Here is a 25843-nt window from a genome sequence, read left to right as displayed (position 1 = left end):
AAAGCTATGGTACATTGACAGCACATGCTCAAGGCATATGACTGGTGACGAAACTTAGTTCATCACACTTGTACATAAACGAGGAGGAAATGTAAGTTTTGGAGACAACAAAAAGGGTAAGATAGTATGGTCAGGTACTGTTGGTGGTAATCCTACTATTGAGTCAGTCTCCCTAGTCAGGGGTCTTAAATATAACCTATTGAGTGTAGCTCAACAGTGTGACAGCGGTAGAAAGGTTGTATTTGATGCCACTGAGTGTAGGATACTCGAGGGAAAAACAAATGAATTAATTTTAACTGCCCCTCGTGTTGAAAACGTTTTCATGCTAAACCTAGAAAAGAAGTTTTCTAAAAATATGTGCTTAGTGTCAAAGGAAGATAATTTCTGGCTATGGCATAGGAGACTTGGTCATGTAAGCATGGACCTCCTAGCCAAACTAGCAAGAAAGCAATTAGTTGAGGGTTTGCCCAAACTCAGATTTGAGAAGGATCAATTATGCAATGCTTGTCGGCAAGGAAAGCAATGTAGTCTCAACCAAGCGCCCATTGGAATTACTACACTTGGTTCTTTTCGGACCAGTCCAGCCGCTGAGCTTGGGTAGTAAGAGATTTTCCTTGGTCATTGTAGATGACTTTTCTCGGTATACTTGGGTCATCCTGCTGAGTAGCAAGGATGAAGCCTTTGAGATGTTCTCAACACTGATTAGAAGACTTGAAAATGACAAAGACCTAAAATTAGCTCACATCCGAAGTGATAATGGCGGAGAATTCAAAAATCAACAATTTGATGAAATCTGTGAAGTCAGCGGCATTGACCATAATTTTTCTGCTCCTAGAACTCTTCAACAAAATGGGGTAGTTGAACGGAAGAACAGAACCTTAGTCGAAATAGCTAGGACAATGCTGAGTGAGAATAGGCTTCCAAAGTATTTCTGGGGTGAAGCTGTCAATACAACTTGCTATATACTCAATAGGGCTTTAGTTAGAACTATATTTAAGAAAACCCCTTATGAACTTTGGAAAGGACGAAAACCCAATATTGGATATTTTCGTGCCTTTGGTTGCAAATGTTTTATCCTAAATACTAAAGACAACCTTGCTAAGTTTGATTCAAAAGCTGATGAAGTTATCTTTCTAGGGTACTCAACAAACAGCAAAGCATATAGGGTGTTTAATAAACGAACTCAGGTCTTAGAAGAGTCTGTACATGTTGAGTTCGATGAAACTGACCCTGCAGGGAAAAAAAGTCAGCCTATCGAAGATGACACATGCTCAGCTTCTGCTGACCAAAATGGAGCCACTGAGTCACAACCTCAAGGGTTGACCAAAGGTAAGAATGAACCTGAAATTATCTTTGCTGACCAATATAATCCTGCAGAAAATGTTGAAACACCTATCCCTGAGGACACTACACTACCAAAGGAGATCAAGGCTCCAAGGGGACACTTTGAGAAAAGCATCCTTGATGCCGCTGAGAACACCCTGCTGACCAGAAATCAACTCAGGAGATATCTCAGCAACGTAGCCTTTGTGTCAGTCCTCAAACAAAGAAACTTCTCAGAAGCTGAGAACGATGAATTCTGGATTAATGCGATGCAAGAAGAGCTCGATCAATTCAAGAGAAATGAAGTATGGGATTTAGTGCATAAACCAAAGAATCAAAAGACCATAGGAACAAAATGGGTATTCCGTAATAAGCTAGATGAACAGGGAAACGTAGTCAGGAACAAAGCCAGACTTGTAGCTCAAAGTTACAGTCAGCAGGAAGGTATTGACTATGGTGAGACCTTTGCACCCGTAGCTAGATTAGAGGCAATAAGAATATTGTGTGTGTATGCTAGCTTTATGAACTTTAAATTATTCCAAATGGATGTTAAGAGTGCATTTCTTAATGGAGTTATAAATGAAGAGGTTTATCTTAGTCAGCCTCCAGGGTTTGAGGATCCAAAATTCCCAAACCATGTTTATAAACTAAAAAAGGCTCTGAACGGCCTAAAGCAAGCACCACGTGCTTGGTACGAAAGGCTGACCAGTTTTCTGCTGACTAGGAACTATGTCAGGGGAAAAGCTGACACAACCTTATTCATTAAGAAAAAGGGTAAAGATATATATGTTGATGATATTATTTTTGGTGCTACTAATGAGTCTATGTGCAAGGAATTTAGCAAACAGATGCAAACTGAGTTTGAGATGTCAATGATGGGAGAACTCAACTTCTTCCTTGGACTTCAAATCAAACAAGGCAAGAATGACATCTTCATTAGTCAGACTAAGTATGTTAAGGAGATATTGAAGAAATTTGATATGGAAAATTGTAAGCCAATATCTACCCTAATGGGTACTGAAACTGTGCTTTGTACTGATGAAAAAGGTAAGTCAGTAGACAGCAAATTATATCGAGGTATGATAGGCTCTTTACTCTATCTAACGGCAAGTAGGCCAGATATACAGTACTCAGTATGTTACTGCGCAAGATATCAAGCTGACCCTAAGGAATCTCATTACATAACTGTAAAAAGAATCCTTAGATATTTGCAAAGCTCAGTGAATGCAGGTTTATGGTATCCCAACACGAACGATTTCACACTCGTTGGATACACTGACACTGACTATGGACGAGACAAGCTTGAGCGGAAAAGCACTTCAGGAGGATGTCACTTCCTTGGAAGCTGTCTAGTGTCTTGGTTCAGTAAGAAGCAATCGTCAGTTGCCCTGTCAACAACTGAAGCTGAGTACATTACTGATGAAAGCTGTGTTGCTCAAGTCCTATGGATCAAGCAACAGCTGGATGATTATGGAGTTCAAACGAAAACAATAGAAGTCAAATGAGATAACAAAAGTGCCATTGACTTATCAAAGAATCCAATCCAACACAGCAGGATGAAGCATATCAGCATAAGACATCACTTCATCAGAGATCATGTACTCAAAGGTGAGATCAAGCTGACCTATGTTCCAACAAATGAACAGCTTGCAGATATCTTCACGAAGCCATTGGCTCGTGAGCAGTTCAACATACTAATGGAAGCTATCGGTATGTCTAATCCTCTTCAATAAAATTCTAGATATATTGAGTGATTATGTCATGCCAAGTGATTATTACATGTTGAGTAACTATCATATATATCGAGTGATTGCTAAAAGCTGAGTTACTACACATGCTAAGAACCCCTCCTACGCTAAACTAAGCACTCAGAACACCAAACGTTTAGTATCCTAGATGCTGAGTAGAATACTTGCACGCGTATTTATGTAGCCACCTAGGATGACGTAAGCGTAATGATTAGAAAACCATGCGCCGAATATGTCATTAATGCTAGAAATAACTGTCGTTGATCAATTCGAGAACAAACCGCCATTCCGACCTATCAGATCGACACGTACCGGCTATAAATATTGGATGATTTCCCACTAATATCTCTTTATGCTTGAAACATTTCGTACTTGATCTCTCTCTCTGAATTCCCTAATCTTCTAACTCTCTCAAACAGCCTCAAGCTGATAAGATGGGCTCTGCTGAGCCAAGTAACCCAGCTGCTGCTGAGCAAGCTGATGAGCAAGGAGCTGAGTCTCCAGTGAAGGATAAGGTTGTGGAGCACCTTTATGCTGACCTTGGACTTGATCTCTCTTCTGAGTCATTAGAGTATGTTGCTGCTAACCCTTCTCCTCAAACCAAAACCAAAAAGGGCAGTACAGAAAAGCGGTTCAAACGCAAAGCTCAGAAGCCCAACGTCATCGACTTGTTGGATGAATCTCCACTGAGGGACCCAATCACTGACTTAACAGGGCTTCAATTCCAATTCTTCACCGATATCACTGAACCCACTCTCGACCAAGTCAAGCAAAAACAAGCCTCTGTTTCTCAAGCTGAGGAACAAGCCGACCCTAAAGTCTCCAAGGGTCAAACTTCTGCCGACACCTCTGCTCCACCTTCCACTGAGCAAGTGTTCGAAGTTCCAGCTGCTCAACACACCGAGTTAGTGAAGGAAAATCCACCTGCTAAAGACAGCTCTGAGTTGCCTCAACCTCAAATTCCAACTCAACTTCGGACTGACCCTGAGCAGGTTAATAATACTGCTGAGCCAACACTTCCATCCTCCACTAAGCAGTTCATCAACCAGTCAGCTCCTGCTACTGGCCTTAATAAAAGTGCAGCAACTGATCAACCTGGCACTTCTACTTCTAGACAGCATCAAAATTCTCCACCTGCTGCTAACTAGAAAACGGTCGCTGAGTCTATGCAGAACCAGACTGATGATGATTCTTACAACTTCCTTAATGCCTCTGAGTCAGGCCGGAGAATCATCAACTCAACTCATATGCTTCTTCAAGCTATAGATCAGTCTCAAGCCGATGCTGCTGGGGCCGCTCCTGCTGAGTCTACTCAATTTTCATCCGTCACACAACTTTTGACCGAACTCAAAGGTCTTAAGGAGCTGATGAGTGTTATGACCTCCTGGTCTCTCAGCAGCCCAAGCAAGAATTCATGGTCAGGCTGGCAGAACTTCAGCTAATGATGGTGAATCACATGGACTCCATCGAAGGGAAAATCAACGCCCTATCTGCTGTGAACTCATCATCGGCAACTTCTGCTGAAGTCACTCAGCACTTCACTCAGCTGACCGCCGAGCTAACCGGGGCTCGTGAGCTTATCTACTCCACTTCTCAATGCTCCATCGAACAGATTGGTTAAGCTATTCGCCTACTCAACTTAAGCAAAAAAGAAATGGACACTGACTAGGTGAAGACCAATGACATACTACACTGTGCCCGCTCAACTCTTGCGCATGTTCGGCACATCAACGCTCAACGTCATTCGTATGATTCCTCAATGCTCAGGATGTACTACCAATCCTATGCACAGATGACGGACTCCATTACTTGGATAGGGAAATCTCTTGAGTTTTTACTCAGTATGTTCAGCGCACACATCAAAATCCCCTCTTCAAGTATGGCTGATGGCATGCAGGTCTTTAAGGGTCTTAAGGATAGTACGAGCCACATGCAACATTATTCCACCATCTTAACTCGTGTTGTTCAACAGGGGCAATTCTTTGCTCCTCCCATTCCATCTAATGATGCTGGAAAAACGGGGGAGAAAGATCAAGCTAAGCAGCCAGCTGACGGAACTCAATGTCAAACTCAGCAGAAGCCTCCTGGCTCAACTTCTGCTGTTCCTGTTCCGGGCAAACAAAGTTAGCAACAAAGAACAACCAAGCCCAAAATCCAAATCTAACCAAGTTCAAGCCAATATCAAGAAATAGATCTAGAACTAGACTTAACTTGAAACTTGTAATCTATATCTGGCATGTTTTATCTTTGTTGAGCTGACTATCTCTATATATAAGCATCTTTTATCCAAACTGTCTTTATATATGCGATGCTTACTTACTGTGTTTATGTGCTGATCTGTCTCATGTAATTACTCATTAAACAACAACTTAAGACTTGTGAACATAAAAATTAAACAAGTAAAACATACTCAGTATACCTCAACTCTGATAAATGAACCCAACTCTGATACCTGAACTTAACTAAGTATCAAAACTGAGTAAATGACTAAATGTTCCAAGTATTTAACCTACTTCTGAAGGCTGAACTTAGGCTCACTTCGATTAAATCTTAGAAGGTTTAGAATTGAACTAAGTCAGTAGATGCAACCCTTACGGGGGAGTAATTTCAGAAGAATGGAAAAGGTCAATTATCATGGGGAAGCTCAACACTGAGTTCCTTAATTGAATATTTTTGCCAACATCAGAATGGGGGAGTTTGTTGAAACACCTTTCCACATGATTTTGATTTGATAAAATTATTCCCATGATTAAAACAATTAAATTTAAGTGCCTTGATTTAATTGTACTAATGAGTTTGTTCAATGTTGAGTAAGTTGACTAACGAGAACAGGAACTGAAAGTCTATAAAAGAAAGACAGAACAAAGTCATCATGAGCAAGTCACAAAACAGAAGCTAAGTGGAATGCAACTCAGCTTTACGAAAGAAATGTCTTCTTCGAAAAGCTTGAAGGCAAAGCGGTTGAGTCAAGCTGAGTAATAATCAATCAGCGTCGATGATCCGTTAACTTGGCAGACAAGGTCTGACACAAATCAAAAGTCTTGGAAATCCGTTTCTAGGACCTTTTTGAGATGCATGGACCATCTGACTTTTGGCAAGAAGAGAAACCTGGCGCAAGAAGATGAAACTGGCACACCTGGCGTTTGGTAAAAATAGAAGACATGATTGGCCTGCAGCTCTGAAAGCCGACCACATGATGACAAAGAAGACCGTTTACCACATAACGGCTATATCAGAATTCAAACGATTGAAGCCAAGATTGCTATAAATAGGCCAAATCATCACTTGGATCATACAACATACATACAAGAGATATACAGACAAGCAAAGCCTTCACAAAGTGATAATCCAAAATAGAAGCTGTCTGAATGGAAAAAGCAATCTCTTACACCCAATTCCAATCATTGTGTAAAAGTCTAGATTGACTCTGCCATCTAAAGTGTTCTTTGTTGTATTAAGAACAATTTCTTATCATTTGTAAAAGATTAGAAGAGTGAAGCTGAGTACTCGGTTATAGTACTCAGTGGTAGAGAAAATCTGAATACTCGGTTATAGTGTTCAGTGGTGGATAGGATTGAGTAGACGAATAGAGGACGGTACTCTTGCATACTCAGTTGCTATTGTAAACGGTTTGTGCTCTACCTTTAAAGAGCTCAGTAGAGGATTGAAAAAGCTCGAAAGGATTCCGAGGACTGGACGTAGGCGGTGAGGCCAAACTAGGATAAGTCTGCTGAGTAATCTCTAACCCTTTCTCTTGATATATATATATGTATGTGTTGCTTGCTTAAAATTGCTCAGTATAATCTGTAAAAGCCGACGCTGAGTAACTAGAGTGCTGAGTTGGAAACTAACTTTAAGTGTTATTTCCTAACTCAATATTGAAACAGCTCTAGTCAGTATCTGATTAAAGCTGTCTTATATCTCACTCAGCCTTGCTGACCTAAAAGCTGAGTTAAATTATCAAACATTCAATTAAGTTAGCATTATTAAGCGAAAAAGTTACATTAGTTCCTAACTCCCCCTTTGGAACTAATCCTACTACGTTACACGGGACCAACAATTCAGAGATTCAAAGAGTGGGCATTTGTTTGCAAACATAACGGGATAGACAAGTGATTTTTCCTCCAATATCATTTCGTCTGCTTGGTCTGCTTGATCATTTTCTGATTTTTCCTACAAAAATACAGCCTCATCAATAGTGTCAAAGAAGTAGTATGAGTCGTCACTTGAGGATGAGTTTTTCATAGCTTCATTCATCTTGAATACCACTTTTTGGTCATGGATTTTCAGAATTAGCTATCCATTTTGGACATCTATTAACGCTTTACTTGTGGCCAAAAAGGGTCTACTAGGATTATGGGTACATGTATGTCCTTATCCATGTCCATGATAATGAAATCTACTGGTAAAATAAATTTATCTACTTTAACGAGGACATCTTCCATTATCCCCCATTGTGTATCTGGTTGTTCAATCAACTAGTTGGATTGACATTCGAGTGGACTGGGGTTCTCCTAATCCTAACTGTTTATATATTGAATAAGGCATTAATTTATACTTGCTCCTAAATCGCATAATGCATTATCAATATCGAGATTTCCTATAGAACAAGGAATAGAAAAACTCCCTAGATCCTTTAGCTTTTTCGGAAGTGGCTGCTTGTTTTGTAGAATGGAAGAATAATTACGATTTAGTTGAACCATTGCGACACTTTCCAATTTCTTCTTGTTTTGTAGTAGTTCCTTTAAGAATTTCATGTATATAGGCATCTAAGCTAGTGCTTCTGCAAAAGGAATGTTAATGTGAAAGCTTTATAAAAACTTCAAGAAATTTGTCGAACTGTTTATTCATTTGATGCTGCTTGAGCCTTTCTGGATATGGAATTCTTGGTAGGTATGCTGGTTCAATCTGGTTACCGGGAACAATCCCCGACGTGCTTGGTTGATCTTTTGCAACGGTTGGTACATCTAGTTCAAGACTTTGTGCTTGTTCTTCAACCTGTCTTCTATTAGGATGGCTTTCATGGTTGTTCTCTTTGGTTCCGCTAGTTCTTTTCCACTCTTTAGCATGATTGCTTGAACTTCTTCCTTTGGATTCGGTTCAGTTTTGCTTGGCAGAACTACCCCGTTTTTAGGAACAACTATATTGGTCAGTTGATGGATCTCCGTCTCTAAATTTTTAATGGAGCTTTGGGTCCGTTGCATAAACTGCATCATCATTTCTTCCAGTTTGGACTTCTTTTCTTCTCTAGGATGGTTGTTCGATTGATATCCCGTCTGATTGTTCTGGTGGTAGTTGGGTTGATTGTTCTGTTGGCTCTAGTATGGCTGACTTGCTTGCTTTTCTGGTTGCTGAGTCTAGCTGAAGTTATGATGGTTTTTCCATACAAGGTTGTATGTGTATGAATACTGATTTGGTGGCCTCTGATTGTTCCCTACATAATCACACTGTTCCACACTTGGACTTGGCCAATTGCATAGGCAATCAACTGAATGGTGGTTTCCTTCACAGAAATCATATTGAACTACATGTACATTGTTGACGGGGCAATACTCAATCTTGTGAGTTGGTTGCTTAGTTGTTCTACCTGAGCAGACAGCTTGGATACTTCTTTTGCTACTGGGGAGTTAGATTCTCTCCTGCCATCTTCCCTTACTGAGTGCCATTTGTAGCTTGTGTTTACCTACCTCTCGATGAGGTCATAGAGTGCTTCTAGTTCAAGTTCCTCAAGATCCCCATTTGCAACTGATTCAAGTTAGATTTTGTGTACATTGGTGAGACCATGGTAGAAGTTTTGGATTTGCATCCACATGGAAATTTTATGATTTTAGAACTTTGCGTAGGAGGTCTTTGTATCTTTCCCAAGCTTCGGACAGAGATTCTCGCTTTGTTGGGAGAAGTGGGAAACTGTATTTTGTAGTTTGGTGGCTTGTCTAGGTGGAAAGTATTTGGTGAGGAAAGCCTTTCCCATTGCATCCCAAGTGTTTATAGAACCTGGTTATAGGTTTTTCATCCACCGTTTAGTTTTATCCCTTAAGGAAAGAGGGAATAGTTTGAGTCGGATGACATCGTCGGATACTCCACGATTCATTCGAAATGTATTGCACATGGTCACAAAATTCTGGATTTGAGAGTTGGGATCTTTATTTGGTAGCCCTCCAAATTGGATGGCTGCTTGAAGCATCTGGATCATGAAGGCTTTGACTTCGAAGAGATTATTTCCATCGTCAGGGATCACTATGCAAGATGAGTGTCCATCGGTTGAAGGTTTTGAGTATTCCTTCATCCGGAGAGGTGGATTAGCTCGTTGTTATTCTTCGTCCATGTTGTCTCCTTACTGTTCCTTTCTATTCTCTAGTTGTTTAAGTGGTTGTTCCTCTTCCTTGTTCTATTCTAGGTTGATTTATTTCCATCACCTTTTGTCTTGTTCTCAATCTTCGGGCTGCGTTTCATCGCCTGATGGTTGCTTCAATTTCAAGATCAAATGGAATGAGTGGCAACCTGGCTCTTCACATACACTATGAACAAGTGAATAGAACAAGTAGAACATTGCACACTTTTGAACAAACAGGTCAAAAACCGATTGTTAAACTTAAAGAGTAATATATTTTTCTTTTCTATCCCTTGCAACGTCGCCAAAAACTTGTTGTCCTAAATTGTGAACACTAGCAAGTGCATTAGGTACAAGTAATATAATGATAAATAAATATTAGTCTCCACGAGGATAGAATAGTTGAATATAGTTACTAACAATGATGGAAACAATAAGATCTTAATGTGGCTAGTCATTTCAGTTGAATGTGGGTTTGATTCGATAAATTTATAAAGCGAATTAAAAAGGATTCTTACTTTTAGGTTTGGAAGAATAGTGAACATGCTCTTCTCTCCTTGTTTGTAATTTATAATGACCACAAGTTTAATGTATCTTTCACAAAAATCAGTTGAGTCAGGTGTCCCTTGTTCCCAACATTCTTTAAAAATAATCAAATTAAGTCTCCTTGAATTTAATATATTTCTTAGCACTACGTACTAGAAAGCATTTAATAAGAATTAGAACCCTTAACATATAATTATTTATATCTCTATTTCATGATTATATGTGCTTAATGAGGTTTCAGTTTCTCAATTAGAGTTTCCTCGTAACTGTTCCACTAAGGTAATAGGTTAGCTATGCCAATTAAAATTAGTCACACATTAAACAACCACAAAAATGTAATTAATTAACTAAAAGAGAAGTAGACTTGCCCCTTACCTATTTCGGACCAGCTGCTGCCTGTATAAATATTTACTGACTCATGATTGAATGATGAAAGACAATATAATAATAAGGAAACAAACAATTCATTCAAAATACTAAAGAAAAAAAAATTACAAACTAAAGTTTCAGATCTCACAATCTGATGATTACAAACATCAAATGAGGCTCTTTAAATAGCCAAATATTTCCAGCACAAATCATTGTTCAGGATTAATTAAAATATTAAAGACATGGGTTTGGCAAACTATTCTGACAAATAAGGAACAGTCTGCCACATAGTCAGGCAGCCTATGCTGTATCATTTCTTCAAAATCATGGCTGTTCTGCAGCACATTAAATTTCTCCTTTCGGAAAGGTCTCTTATAATTCGGTGGAGTGATTACAAAATTTTAGGCCCATATTTCATCCAACTAGAGGTTCGCACTTTTCTCCGGTTTTTCTTCATCGTTATGCCCTCTTTTCCTCTTGCGCACAATGTGGACTCTTCCGACGAACAGACGGTAACCCTTTTACGAGCAATTTGTACAAAAAGCATGTATTTATAAGATTTAAAGCTCTTTGATTCTCAATTTATGCCCAAAAATGCTAGTGAGCACCCTTAAATAATACACACTATTTGTAGTTATCAGCAAGTTTAGTAACTCTAGGGGAGTAAGTATAAATCTGTTCCTTCCTCTGAATATTATTGTCATCATCAAAATGGGAGATATTATTGTAATCTAATTTTGATCAAGTTTTGATTATGATAAAAATTACATTAAGGAATTAGATCACTAAAGTATATAAAAATTCAGCATTAATTATGCTTTTATAAAACTAACAATTTTGTTTAAGTGTTGAAAATTGTTTAAGACATATTAGGATGTTTTTGTATAAAAAGCAAAAAGGCTTTGTTATCAATTAAAGGCCCAAAATAGAAGCAAGCTCAAAACCCCATATCGAATTCAGAAGAAGACAACATCATCGTCTTCTACAAAGCTTGTCCATTCTGGTTCATCGCAGAAGATAGTCATCTCTGTAAAATAACTCCTCTGTCTGCATACACCAAAACAGAAATGCTCCAGCCTACAAGATCAGAAACCAAAGAAGATCATTGGATAAAGCTTCTCAACGGTCAATGGTCCTCCGAGTAAAAAATGGCTAGTTTCCCAAAATGGCAATATGTCAAAAGATGTGTCTTCTCAACTACCATCTTTTGGATTCAAATTGCTACTTTGAATTTCTGGCTATTTAAGCAAAACTCAAGATCGAATTCAACTAGAACAATTCGAGCGTAAAAAGCTACATACGAGATGTTTTCTAAAAAGCGAAAAACATAACAAAGTTTTAAACATAAATCAAAGTTCATATCTGTGTAATCGTTAGAGAGAGATTAGTTCAATACATTTTCTATTTAAAGAAATTGTAATCTTTTCGATTGTATTCAGTAGTCATTTGTTACTTCGATCATAAGTAGCAAAGTGTGAATTAGTGTGAGTGTTGAGTGAAGGAAGATACTTCATTCAAACTTAGGTTATTCTGTAAAATGTTTATTCTCTACCTCTAAAAGAGATCGTTAGTGGATTAAAGCTCAAGAGAAGGTATCTTGAGGAATGGACATAGCTAAAAGGCTGAATCAATATAAATCTGTTGAGTACTTCTTTCCCTATTATTGCCTTTTACTTCTACTGAATTATTTATGCTATGAAAGCAAAATTATTTTTCTCTCTCCCATTTATACATGTGTGTACCTCCGCTATAGGGATTAAAGTGAAATTTTATCAAATTCTTTTTAATTAAATGGAAGACACAAATATAATTATTGGTCTTTCATTTTAATTAAAAAACAAATAAGGATTAAATAATAATAATAACTAGATTATTATATTTAACTCTAAGCATATAAGGGAAACAATTCACAATACACTATTTTGAATAAACTCTAGCCTCCATTCTCTGGGAGAATTTTGGCCAAGCCTAGGAGTTTTGAAGTTGTTCTTCATTCTCCGTGCTAGCACACGTATTTCGACCCATGTTTTCTCGTGTGTAATTGTAGAGGGGACTGCTAGTAGTGGTTCTTAATCTCGTTTTACTACAAAGGGAAGACTTGTTGGGTGAGGAGAATCACATCAACAAGAACATCTCTCATTCCAAAGTGTAAGATAATTTCGATTTCTATCACTTTTTTAGAAGTATGTGATTCTGAGGGACCAGGTTTGTGATTAAATTAATTATTCCGCACATATTTAATTACGTGTAAAACCCAAGATGATCCTGCTTTATTTAATGAGATTTAACTAATAAATTTTTTGTTTTCCACAACGATTCGCTGAGATAATCCCAATAAAACAGACACATTAGTATAATCATAAAGTTCACAAAAGCGACATAACATGAGGATTACTTCGTCTAAAGCATAGATCGATGCATCACTTCGTCTCATGCAAATACCAGAGCTTATCACAGACTTCTTTCTTCTTCGCTCACTCCCACGAACAAAGCTTTGAGCGAAGCCCTAAAGCACTTTAATCTGTTGAGTTTGGGAGGAGACATCTGATATCATGATGCATAGTTCATTATACACGTGATCCGATAAGAATAACTCCTCTCAAAGAAGTAACTACCAGTGTCACATAGACTAATCAAAGTAAACCGTCAGATCACACAATCAATCCTAATTTCGCGCTTAGAATCAAAAGTAACAGTTCTGATTGGTACAATTATTTCGGGTTAACACTGAACCCCTTTCCATTAAGCAGCTATACGTGGAAATTAACCCCTCATACATCCTGTCACATTATAAATTGATTGGCACACAATGTAAGTAAATTTCACGTCCGTCCTACCTAAACTTTTTTTGTTTCCAAAAAATTAAAATTTCATATCGGATATGCCTAGTTGATTTGGCTTACCCACGTGTGCAGCGTGCTGGTAAAGCAGCAGAAATATGGAGAGGAAGGCGGGAACGTACGGTCAGATGATGAAATATTTGCTTCTACGCTCTGATTCTTATCCATTTGGTTAAATTGGAGAAATCAAAATATACACATTTTGTCTTATAGAAATATGGTTTTATAATGAGAAATTGTCGATTTTCCATTTTTTAAAAATTTTTAGTTTGATTTTTTAAATTAAATTTTCTTTTAGCCAATCAATCTTTTTCTTCTTCGATCAGACTCTAGACGCATGGCAAGCACATTCCGTGATTTTGATAACTTTCACGATAAGTCAATATCTTTCTCTTCCTCAATCTGTGTGCTTCTGCAAATTCCAAATTGATTTTGATTAATTAACTTCATGATTCTTCATTGTTTCACGCCCGATTTTAATTCTTGATTTTTTTTGTTTTGTTTGTTGTGTATATTCCACATTATTGTAAAATTGTCAGATTAGGTTCAATTTCTTTGGATGTTTATAGCTTCATCTTTATATCCAAATTCATCACAAATTTTTTTACCTCTGGTCTGGTAAATCGTTATATAATCTGGAAGTTCGAGTGATCTGAAGAATTGCATTTGGGGAGAAAAAGGGGTGCATCCAAACAAGTGTTTGCTGTTTGGAGCCAAATATCCCCTTGTGTTCTTTTTGTTACCATTAATGGGATCTACAGATGCTAATCTGCATAATTTGGAGGATACATTTCGAAGAATAGAGCAAATACGGACGTGAGATTGGGTGATTTTTCTTTTAATGGGGAACACATGCGTAGGACCAAATCTAACTTCTAATGGATTCTTACAATCTGTTACTGCTGCTGTTTGGCGCAATGGCCCAGCAGAAGATAGACTCCCTCCTCCTCCTAAAGAAGAAACCAACAAAAATGCCGGCGACGGATCAAAAATTTCCGAGAGTTCTAAGAAGGAATCACCCCGTGGCCCAGTTCAGGATACACCACCTGAAACGGTTAAGATGCCGACGACGCCCGAGAAAGTGATAGATAAAGAACCGTCCATGAAGCCTAAACCAATGGAACATGAAAAATCAATTAGGCCGGAGATGAGGGATGTGGGTATCGATAAGCCTGTGGAGGAGGCAAAGCCAAAAAAACCCACCCATATCAAGAGAGTGTCAAGTGCAGCGCTTCAAATGGACTCGGTTCTTGGGAGGAAAACCGGAAATTTGAAGGATCTTTTTACTTTGGGGAGGAAGCTTGGGCAAGGGCAATTTGGAACAACATTTCTTTGTCTTGAGAAGGGGACCGGGAGAGAGTTTGCTTGCAAATCAATTGCAAAGCGGAAGTTAACAACACAAGAGGACGTAGAGGATGTTAGGAGGGAAATTCAGATAATGCACCATTTGGAGGGTCATCCCAATGTGATTAAAATTGTAGATGCTTATGAAGATGCTGTTGCAGTTCATGTTGTTATGGAATTATGTGCTGGTGGTGAACTGTTCGATAGAATTATTCAGAGGGGGCATTATACTGAGAGACAGGCTGCTGATCTTGCAAGGTTGATAGTTGGTGTTGTGGAAGCATGCCATTCTTTAGGTGTTATGCACAGGGACTTGAAGCCCGAGAATTTCCTATTTGTTGATCATGAAGAAGATGCTCCACTTAAAACAATTGACTTTGGGCTATCGGTGTTCTTCAAACCAGGTAGACATTGACATTCTTAGCTTTCAATTCATTTTCCAGTAATTACTGAAATCATGTCTGTAATGATTAGAGAACGAAAATAATGAGTTAGTGATAACAAGGTTGAAAAAGTTGAAGGAATGAGTTGTAGAGGAGAAAGACAGAAAATTTGAAATCCAACTAATGCTATTGTCCATCTTGAATCTGTATCACATGTACAAGTAATAATTTTATTCGATTTTGATGTACAATTGCTACTTTTAGGAAGTGTTTGTTTATTATCCATCTGGTAGTTTTGATTTGGTGTATTATTAATTTAGAACTTTTATAGTCATTAGCACTATTTTAAAAGTTAGTACTTTTGGTATTGGTTCAGAACTGACCTAGGTTGGGATACTTAATTCTAGAATTAGTAGATATGTATTTTTCTATTAATACCTATGTATTTCTGTTATTCTGGAGTCAAGAACTGATTTCAAAATTCAAGAGCTTGGTGCTTTCTTTTATGTTTGTGTTTTTATAATTTGTTTGTTTCATCTCTTCTTCACGAGCTCTTTTTCTTTTTATAGTTAAATTATCTGACTTAGTAAAAAATTGGGCAAACTCTAAAACTCACTTGTGGATAGAAAATATAAGTACATGATGATATAGCTCGAGTTAGATAACGAATGGAAAGGACCAATAAGGACTGACTGGATATATTGTTCCCAGGAATTTTTTAGTATCCAATTATGATAAGAGATTTTCTTTCGTTGACTAACGTTCAATTTCAGTTGAATTATTTAAGTACCATGAATAGTTCTGTTTGCATTGAAACTAAACTGCTTTTCCTAAAAGAGCACCTGTTAAACACTATTGCGAAAAGAAAGTTGAATTATTGTTTTTGAAGTTTTCATGACCAATATATCTCTACTTAGTAAAAAAAATGTCTATAATTACGTTAAATGGGTGTTTTTCTCAAAAGCAGTTGCTGACAAAACTACCAGCCCCTTGTACTTCCAATAGCTTAAAATCCAATTGAAAGAGATAAATTTGCTTGTAGCTTGTACAACTTCTCCAGTAATTGTGCTTTAGTTCAAGCTTGCTGTGTGCAATGTTACTTTCAGTTAAGTTTATGAGTTAATTCATCTTGTATCATCTGACATAGAACAAGTTTATTTATCCTGTCAGGTGAAACATTCACAGATGTAGTGGGGAGCCCTTACTATGTAGCTCCAGAAGTGCTGAAGAAACTTTATGGTCCAGAATGTGATGTTTGGAGTGCTGGGGTCATCATCTATATTTTATTAAGTGGTGTGCCCCCATTTTGGGATGGTAAGGACTAATGATTCTTAGATTTATTTTTTCCGCAAGTTCTTCTACTGATTTTAGGAAAACTTCAGCTTCTTCTAATTTGGATTTTTATGTGATATGTTTGAATCAGAATCTGAACAAGGAATTTTCGAACAAGTTTTAAAAGGCGAACTAGACTTCACATCTGATCCGTGGCCTAATATTTCTGAAAGTGCAAAAGATCTGGTCAGGAAAATGCTTGTGAGGGACCCTACAAATCGGCTGACAGCTCATGATGTCCTCAGTAAGTATGCATGATGCTGCAACCTAATCTTGTTATTCTATTGCTTGCCAAATAAAGTGTTGAATTATGTATTCTTTTAAATTTTCATTTGTCAGTTATGTTCGTAATGAAGTCATATTGCAAAATTATGCTTTTGGCTTCTGCAATTCTTTATTTCTATTTCAGATTATATGATGCTATCATTATTGTTTTAAAGCACAAACAAATATAATTATTTATTCAGCAAGTATACTGTCTCTTTTACTGAAAATAATGAAGTTTTATGTTCGCGGAACAAAATTCCGCTACAAAGTCAGATGTTTGTTAAGAACCTTTGGTCTAATTATAGATTTAAGGCATAGCTACTCATTACCTATTCTACTTTTCTTTTGCAGGCCATCCTTGGGTTCAGGTAGATGGTATTGCCCCTGATAAACCTCTTGACTCTGCTGTCCTAAGTCGCTTAAAGCAATTCTCAGCCATGAACAAGATCAAGAAAATTGCTATTCGTGTGAGTACCCGTCTTCCCTTGAAGGAAATTGTAAATATGTAATAACTTGAGGTGCCATCAAGGGCGGTCTTCCATCTGAGTACACATTGACACAGTGCAAACACTATCTCTGCATTTTTCATGAATAAGTATGACCCACTGTTATTAGAATCTTACAATTCATGATTCATTCGATTCACGATTCATACTATTCGAGTCGATTCAGCTCTATTTCGAGCTGGATCTATGCGGCGAATATAAATGATCACAGAATCTTACAATTCATGATTTGAATTGTGCGGTTCAAGTCGATTCAGCTCTATTTCGAGCCGGATCTATAGGGTGAATCTAAATTATCACAAATTCTCGATTGTTATTTAGGAAACAATAACGTTGATTAAGGAAGGAGATAAATTAGTGGAAAAGGAACCAATAATAAATTTAAAGAATAAGAATAAGATTATTATAATTAATTAACAAATCAAAACATATTAACATGATTTTCCAATTTCCATACACAAGTCCCATCCCATCCCATTTAGAAAATATCTCTACTTTGTCGTGGCGAAACAACAGTTGATCATAGTCAAATTATCTTCAACATCGATGTTCAAAAACTTCAACAACAGAAACTACTAAAGTCAATCTAGACTAATATTTGATAATATTTTAAGTTTAAAATGGTAAATATTTTATTTTTTATAATATTATGAATCTGAACCAAATCTTACGATTCACAAAATGAGGATTTTGATTCACGAGTCGAATCTCGATTTGACAACTAGGGTATGACCATATATTGGGATGGAATAATTTTCCTGTCCCTTTCTTCTTGATTGACACTATTTCTTGAAAATTTCTTGGACGTTTTTGGAAATACATGAAAGAGAGCAACACAATTAAAATTATTGTTAACTTTTGTGTTTTTAGAGATTCCTATCAAATCCTAATTTTACTGGGCTGACAAGTCAAATGTATTTGCTTATCAGAAAATTTCTTTCCATGCAGGTTATTGCTGAAAGTTTGTCCGAAGAAGAAATAGCAGGCCTAAAAGAAATGTTTAAGATGATAGACACAGATAATAGCGGGCAGATTTCTCTCGAGGAACTGAAGAATGGGTTGGAAAGAGTGGGAGCTATTGATCTCAATGATTCTGAAATTGTCAAGTTGATGCAAGCAGTAAGTGCTGGTTAAAATTCAGACTTAGATTTTTATGTGAGCTTGTAATGTATTCCTTATCTTTTTTCTTTATGTTTTCTTTTTTAGGAATTAATGCGATCCTTACTTGCCATTCCACTTCTCTGCTTCTGGTTGATTAAATTGGTCTTCTAATGAGGATTCTCAATATCACACCTTGAAGAGGACTAAAAAAATTACTTGAAATTTGTGGTGCTAACTATTAGATTACGAAAGATATAGAACAAACATCCTGTGTTTTTTGAGGTTAGAACTAACGAGTGAAAAAGATCAGAATTACATGCAGCACTTTGTGAACAGAAGTCGACCCTAGGAGTGCCTCGAGGAATGTAACTGTACCTTAAGTTATTATTTTCTTATGGGTTGTTATTGTTCATCTTGGCAGATAAAAAATGGGGGGGGGGGGGGGGATTGGGTTGGGGGGTCGAAATGACAGAAGTTCCTTGTACAGGAAAATACTATAGGTTTTGAAGATAGATGCATGTGTTTATGCGCGCACACACACATATCCAGACCTTGTAACAAGGTAGTAATATAATGAAGAAGACATGGAGGAAATTATGTGTTATAGGCACATTTTTTCTCTCCAAGTTCGTATCAGGAAACTAATTTGTGAGATCAAGCCAGTCGCCCATGGTCTCTCAAGTGATTGTCTTTTATTTGAAAATGACTCCTGTTCTGCTGAATCTTTCATCTAAATGTTCTGTTTTCATCATTCAAATTTCAGGCCGATATTGATAACAGTGGCACCATAGACTACGGTGAATTCATAGCTGCAATGCTCCATCTAAACAAGATCGATAAGGAAGATCATCTCTTTGCTGCCTTCTCATACTTCGATAAAGATGGGAGTGGCTACATCACTCAAGATGAACTCCAACAAGCCTGTGACCAGTTCGGCTTAGGTTACGATCACCTCGGAGATCTACTACGTGAAGTTGATCAGGACAACGTAAATAGTTTCTTACATAGCTATCAATTGAAATTATGTCACTTAGCTTTTAGTATGAAGATAACTGGATTACCAGCACATTCTGTTACCTTTTCTCTTCTTTCAGGATGGACGCATAGATTACAGCGAATTTGTGGATATGATGCAAGATCGTGTTTTGGCCCGGAAACCAAAATAGCATAATGTAGTGGATCCAAAGATGCCTTTCAATCTCTAATACCTCTCCAGGTATGCCGAAAATAGCAGTGGCTAGTTAATATTTTAGTTTCTAACTAGCATTTGTGATTAGTTAACAGATACGGAGTTTGTCTTGTTGTAAAGATCAGCAAGGCTTCAAAGGAGTGGGAGAGTGAGTATTCATTAGTCTTTCTTCTGTTAAGTATATTTTACTAGTTGGATTAGATTGCAGTTTTCCAAGTCAAAAGCATAATTGTCCATAATTACAATTTAATTTTTGGTATTGCTCCTTGTAGAAGTTGCAGCTACACATTTGAATGTGTTATGCTTAAATGTATTTTGTTGGTCATTAATTAGTACATGGAACACTGAAAATTACCTAGTGTTTTTTTCCTGGTCAAATAGCAGTATTAGAACAAAATAGTGTTTGCATTTCCTTTTTCTAATATATCGTTGATAGCAATTACAAATTCACTTGATTGGCCAAGATCCCATGGATGTATAGTTGTTAAGGATATTAATTTCTGATAGAGATAATGAGTTTGACACGGTTGTGAATTTTTTTTCCGCAATTATATCTATATAATAATGTGAAATATACGACTTACATCCCATTTTTGTTGCTTACTTTTAGGGTTGTAATCGGGCCGAGCCGAGCCGAGCTTTGGCCTGTTTAAGTTCGGCTCGCTATAAAATTAACGAGCTCGAGCCCGAGTCGAGCTTCCTATAAAATTAACAAGCCGAGCCCGAGCCGAGCTTTAGCTTGCTCAACGAGCTTGAGCTGAGCTTCGAGCTTGTTTCGAGCCCAAAATTCTATTTTGGACTTGGTTCATTAAGAAAATTATCTAACCATGACTTGTTTTGGAGTAAATCATTAATTATATTTGTGAAGTTTGCTTGCAAATAACTCTTTAAGTGTGTACATATACAAGCTCACAAGCAAAGTTCGTGAATAAATAAACAAAATGCTTACAAATAGTTCGTCTATTACTCATTTATTATGTTTGTGAACGAACTCATGTAATAGCAAATGAAATAATATCAAGTTTAGATATTTGTGAATTAACACAAAACTATATAGTTTTCTACCAAACTAAAATTTGTTCATAAATGTTCTAATCGAGCCTGCTCGGGAGCTTTCGAGCCGAGCTTTGATCTGCTCAAGCTCGGCTCGTTTACGAACCGAGCCAGTAAATCGTGTTCACGAACGGCTCGTTCACAAATCGAACCGAGCTTTTATCGAGCCGATCACCGAGCTGCTCATGAGCGGCTCGGCTCATTTACAGCCCTACTTACTTTATTACAATTGCTTAGTCAAACAAGCATATTCGAACAAGTAGAAAGTGACATGAACTCTAAATGCTTAATTTCTCGTTTTGGGTACAAAAATATGTCCATTTGAAATCAAACAACAAGTAGAAAGTGACATGAACTCTAAATGCTTAATTTCTCGTTTTGGGTACAAAAATATGTCCATTTGAAATCAAACAACAATTTTATAGTGGACATTATAACATCGTATATTTAGTGATTAACCTTTCACCTCTCTAAACCAATAATTATAACACATCATATTTTTTATTTTTACCTACATAGCACATGGTGGTATTACCAATATTAGGAGACGTGTATATCCAATATCACTGTCATATAAGTAAAAATGGGCTAAATGTGTTACCATCATTGAGTTTAGGAGGGCTGAAAGGTTGGCCAGTAAATACTGAGAGTTAGGTGATAAAAAATGGACAAGTTCAGGAGGCTTTAGAAGTATTAATTCTATAATAGATATAAAGAGGGAGAGAGAGGAAGTTGGGGGAAGACTGATTGTAGAAAATGAAGATCGAGTAGATTAAGGGTTGTTTAGTTCAAAGTCGTTTATAATATGAGATGGAGGAGTTTGGTGAAAGAAAAAAAACAAAAAAAATTGCTCATGTTGATTGTTGTTCAGACTTTATCATAATGAATTTTAAGATTTTGAGTGCCCTATAGAGTTTAAGAAAAATGTCAAACTAATAAAATGAAAAATAAATATTTTAGAATTTAATTACAGGAATTAAGTAAAAATAATTGTTTTTACATTTTTTTAAAGCAAAATCACTAAGTAAACTTTCATAATTAATGCAAATCATGTTCAATAGATTATAAAGATAATCCATTTAATATTTTTTGTGACATGATTAATCGTAATATGATTTAAGTAACTTTAATTTTGATTTTTTTAGATGCAATAGTAAGTGGCATAACCAATAATATTCTATAAGTAATAAACATATCTGAAAAACAATTAAATCACTTTAATTAATTCAATATTTCATTTGTATTTTTTTTTCTCTTTTAATATTTCGTAAAAAAATTTAACTTTGAAACAAATCTTTACTATTAAGAAAATAAGAGATACAATTTCGCCACGTGTCAAAGTGTTTGTCACATGTAAAAAAAAGAATGACAAATAGAATGCAATTGAAGTTTTGGGGTTATTAAAAACAATTAAGTAAAAATATGAAGCTATTAAATACAATTGAATAAGAATAAGAGGTTATTGAATGCAACTAGACTAGAATAGAGAGTTATTGAATGCAATGAGATCATTTGAAACTTTTTATAGATCCAGGGGCAGTTACACTTTTGGGCAATGTTTTGAAAACCGGACCGGACGTTGAACCGGTGAGACAACTGGTTCAAGGTTCAATAGGTTCAACCGGTTCAACCGGAATAGTTCAACCGGATAAAAAAATAAATAAATATATATATATAAAATAAAATGATGTTTCATTGAACATAAAATTAAAAATTTCATACATATAATAAACAATTCTTAAGTTAACATATTAATTAAAAATTAAAAATTCATACAGATAATATAAAAATTCACACATCGGTAACCAATCCTTAATTTAACACATTAATTAAAAATTCACACATCTAAAATCAAACCCATAGTTTAACACAATATTAAGATTAAAATTAAATTAATTAACACCAATTATTAAAGAGGTTGTTCTCTACCTAATTTTTAAATTTTTTCCTTAATTCAATATGTTTTTCAAAAAATGGCAAAAAACCAGGGTCAATCCGGTTCATTGGTTCAACACCGGTTCGCGGTTCAATCCCGGTTTGATGCGGTTTAATATAGTTGAACCTGTATAACTAAAACCGGACCGGACACTTGATTGGTTCGCGGTTTGACCGACCGGTCCGGTCCGGTTTTCAAAACACTGCTTTTGGGCTAAGTATATGGGACAATAGATGTATTAAGCCTTTGGCCCTGTTTGGGAATTAGCTGTTAGCTGATTACATTAACTGTTAGTTGTTAGCTGATTACATTAGCTGATTTGACTAGCTGATTTGATTAGCTGTTTGTGTAGACCTGTTTGGTAAAAATTAGCTGATTGATAATAGCGGTTTGTGCAAAAAGACGAATAAGGGCATTAATTTTGGCGCAGGAGAAGAGGGAGTCTATCTATTAGGGTTAAAGAAGTCCATTAATTTTAATATTGCAAAACGCTAATTGAAAAAGCTCCTTTTAAGAGCTTTTTCTAAATTAGCGTTTTCATTCCAAAACTCTCTCCACCAAACACTCCAATTAGCGGTTTCAGTGGTCAAACCTCTAAAGTTGGTCAAAACCGCTCTTTTTATCCCAAAACGCTATTTACCAAACATGGCCTTTTAAACTAGTTTCAAAACATCATAAAATCATTAAAATATTTTTTCAAGAGTTTTAATAACTGCACGATATAGATTTAACAATTTCAAGTAATTTATATTCTATATATAATATAAAACAGTAACGATGGAGCTGAGATGTCACTTCCTCCTTTTTACTGATAAAAAATATAATATATAATATATGATATATTAATTTTAATTATATTATTATATTTATCTTTAAAAAGATTATTTTATCCGTACTATCTCTAAGAGTTATACAGAATTTAAATTAATTCCTAAAATCTCTCTGATTCTCTGCATATCTATATACAGTAAAACCTCTATATAGGAATACACTTGAGACCAGACTATTTGTATAACAATTGAGAGGTTATTACTAAATAGAGTTTGGTATAATAAAATTTGTTAACACATAAAATTTTAAATTTTTATCATGGGCATGCATGTTTTATATATAATGTATAACAATAGATATTAATGGAACAAATTAAATATTTAGAATTTCAATTTAGAGTTTAGATTTTCAATATATAGATAATTGGAAGAGTTTTATGGGAAAAATATACACATCAATGAGAATACTAAATATTTATAATTTCAAGTTGTAGTTTATGTTTTCAACTCATAGATAGTTTTTATAGTTTTTTTTAATATTTTATAATTTAGTTTGAATTCTTAATATATATATATATTTATAATTATTACTATACAGAGGTATAGTTTCTAAAGGTGGGACTTGAAAAGTGTATAACAAATAACGTTTGAAAGGTTATTCCTATTTATAACTGGACCAAGTTGGGACCGAGTTTTTTTATAACAAAATAGAGGTTATTCCTATATAGAGTATTCCTATATAGAGGTTTTACTGTATAATATAAAACGGTAACGATGGAGCTGAGGTGTCACTTCCTCATTTTTTAGTGATTAAAAATATAATATTTTTTTTTGGTAGAAAAGGAAAAGAAAAACGAACAACAACAAACTACCCAGGAATTAGCCTAGGGAAGCTAACCCCAATTCTATCTTCTAAGAGAAGAGGAGAGATGAAACTAGGGGAAACAGGAAGGGTAGTAACGCCTAACGTCCCTTCATGGCCCGCCGCCGCCAAGCGATCAGCAACACGATTCTGCTCTCTAAAAATGTGTCTGAACTCTACGAACTCAAAGGAGGAGCAAAGCCTTTTAATAGCTTTGATGAGGTTGCGACTGTTAAGACCCATAGAATGATTCTCAGAAATCATTTTGATTACTTCCAAATTATCAAACTCCACAGAGAGCCTCTTAACACCCAGCCTTTTAGCAAGATTGATTCCAGTAAGAATAGCCAAGAGCTCCGCAGAAAAGGAAGAACCCAACCCTAAATTCTGGGAGAACCCAGAAAGCCAGGCGCCCCCTGCATCTCTAAGCACACCTCCAGCCGCAATCTTACCATTACTGAGGCAGGAACCATCAGTATTCAGCTTCACAACCCCCTTTCTTGGCCTGCTCCATCCCACGAGATGGACATCACAACACTGAGAGGCTCTGGCAAGGGACTCTCCTTTGAAACTATCGATAATAGAGAAAAGTTTTTTCGAGAAGAAATCAGCTAAGTTTGTCATAAAAACAGTTTTATCTCCAAAAATCTCCTCGTTTCTCCATTTCCAAACTTGGTGACAGATAATAGCAAAGAAAATGTCACCATGCTCCATGTATGGAAGCAACTTTCCTCTAACACCATCAGAGAACCAGTCGACCTCAGAATGTGCCATGAAGGAAGAGAAAATATGGTGTGGGAGAATTTTCCTCCAAACCTCTTTACTATTAGAGCAATCTCTAAGAGCATGGAACAAAGTCTCAACATGGCCTCTGCATCTACTGCAAGCTCCAGAATCAGCCAAGTGCCTTCTGTGCCTATCCGAATTAGTAAGAAGCCTGTCCTTAACGCCCAGCCACAGGAAACTCCTAATACGGAAAGGAACTTTAAGGGTCCAAATCGACTTCCACACATCCGAGGGAGGATCAGATCTAAAGAGAGAGAAAGCTTCAAAGGCCGATTTGTAAGAATAAACTCCATTGTTAGTCAGCGCCCAACAGTGCCTATCCAAGTCTTCCTCTTGATTACTCACCTTCACTCCCCGCATTCTAAGGAGAGTCTCAAGGCTAAAGAAAGTATCAAACTTTGACCAGATCCAGTCCCCTTCCGAGTCAACCACATCGGCAATCCTCCAGTTGCGTATATCACTAGGCGGGGGGGGGGGGGGGGGGGGGAAGAACACACCTCAATTAACGGTTTATCCCCAATCCAGTTATCAAACCAGAAACTAATGGACTTACCATTCCCCACCTCCAGGCCAACTCCCGAGCAGAACTCATCAAACACAGCACTAAGTCCTTTCCAGAGGAAGGAACAATTAGCAACTCTCTCTTTCGGGCCCCCGAAGATTTTGTCTTTCCGATACTTACCACAAAGGAGGCGAACCTAAAGAGAGGAGGGGTTTTGCCACATAGGCCAAAGGAGTTTCATTAATAAAACTTTATTATTGTCCTTTGCTTTCCTAATACCCAGACCCCCAGAATCTTTAGGCTGGCAAACCTCACTCCAAGGCACAAGATGGATCTTCCTGCCCTCCACAGCTTCCCCCCACAGGAACCTACGGTTAATCTTGTCAAGATCATTAAGCACAGGATCCGGAAGCTTACAAGCCTGCATGATGTGATTGGGAGCAGCACAATTAACAGATTGAATTAACGTGAGGCGGCCAGCGAGAGACAGAGTCTTGGCTTTCCAAGTGGCACACTTCGAATTAGCTTTATCCAAAGTCTCTTTGAAGGAGCCTTTAGACACACGCTCACTGTGGAGGGGAACGCCCAGATACTTCCCAAGAGAATCAGTAAGAGGAATACCTGAGAGATCACTTAATCTCTTACAGACTCTCTG

General features: G+C 36.8%; 1 protein-coding gene across 1 annotated transcript; it reads left to right on the top strand.

The window, feature by feature from the left end:
* The first annotated feature begins 13204 nt into the window (after positions 1-13204).
* LOC136208638 (calcium-dependent protein kinase 20-like) lies at positions 13205-19633 on the top strand. The gene is made up of 7 exons (XM_065999719.1): positions 13205-14905; positions 16055-16198; positions 16308-16460; positions 16835-16950; positions 17938-18108; positions 18854-19078; positions 19185-19633. The coding sequence occupies exons 1-7, from the start codon at positions 13999-14001 to the stop codon at positions 19254-19256; spliced, it is 1788 nt and encodes a 595-aa protein (XP_065855791.1). The 5' UTR covers positions 13205-13998; the 3' UTR covers positions 19257-19633.
* Positions 19634-25843: the final 6210 nt, after the last annotated feature.

The sequence above is a fragment of the Euphorbia lathyris genome, chromosome 10 (assembly GCF_963576675.1).
Source record: "Euphorbia lathyris chromosome 10, ddEupLath1.1, whole genome shotgun sequence".
In the NCBI taxonomy this organism is placed as follows: domain Eukaryota; kingdom Viridiplantae; phylum Streptophyta; class Magnoliopsida; order Malpighiales; family Euphorbiaceae; genus Euphorbia; species Euphorbia lathyris.
Note: the sequence above shows the minus strand (reverse complement) of the source record. Positions and strands in the feature narration are given on the sequence as shown.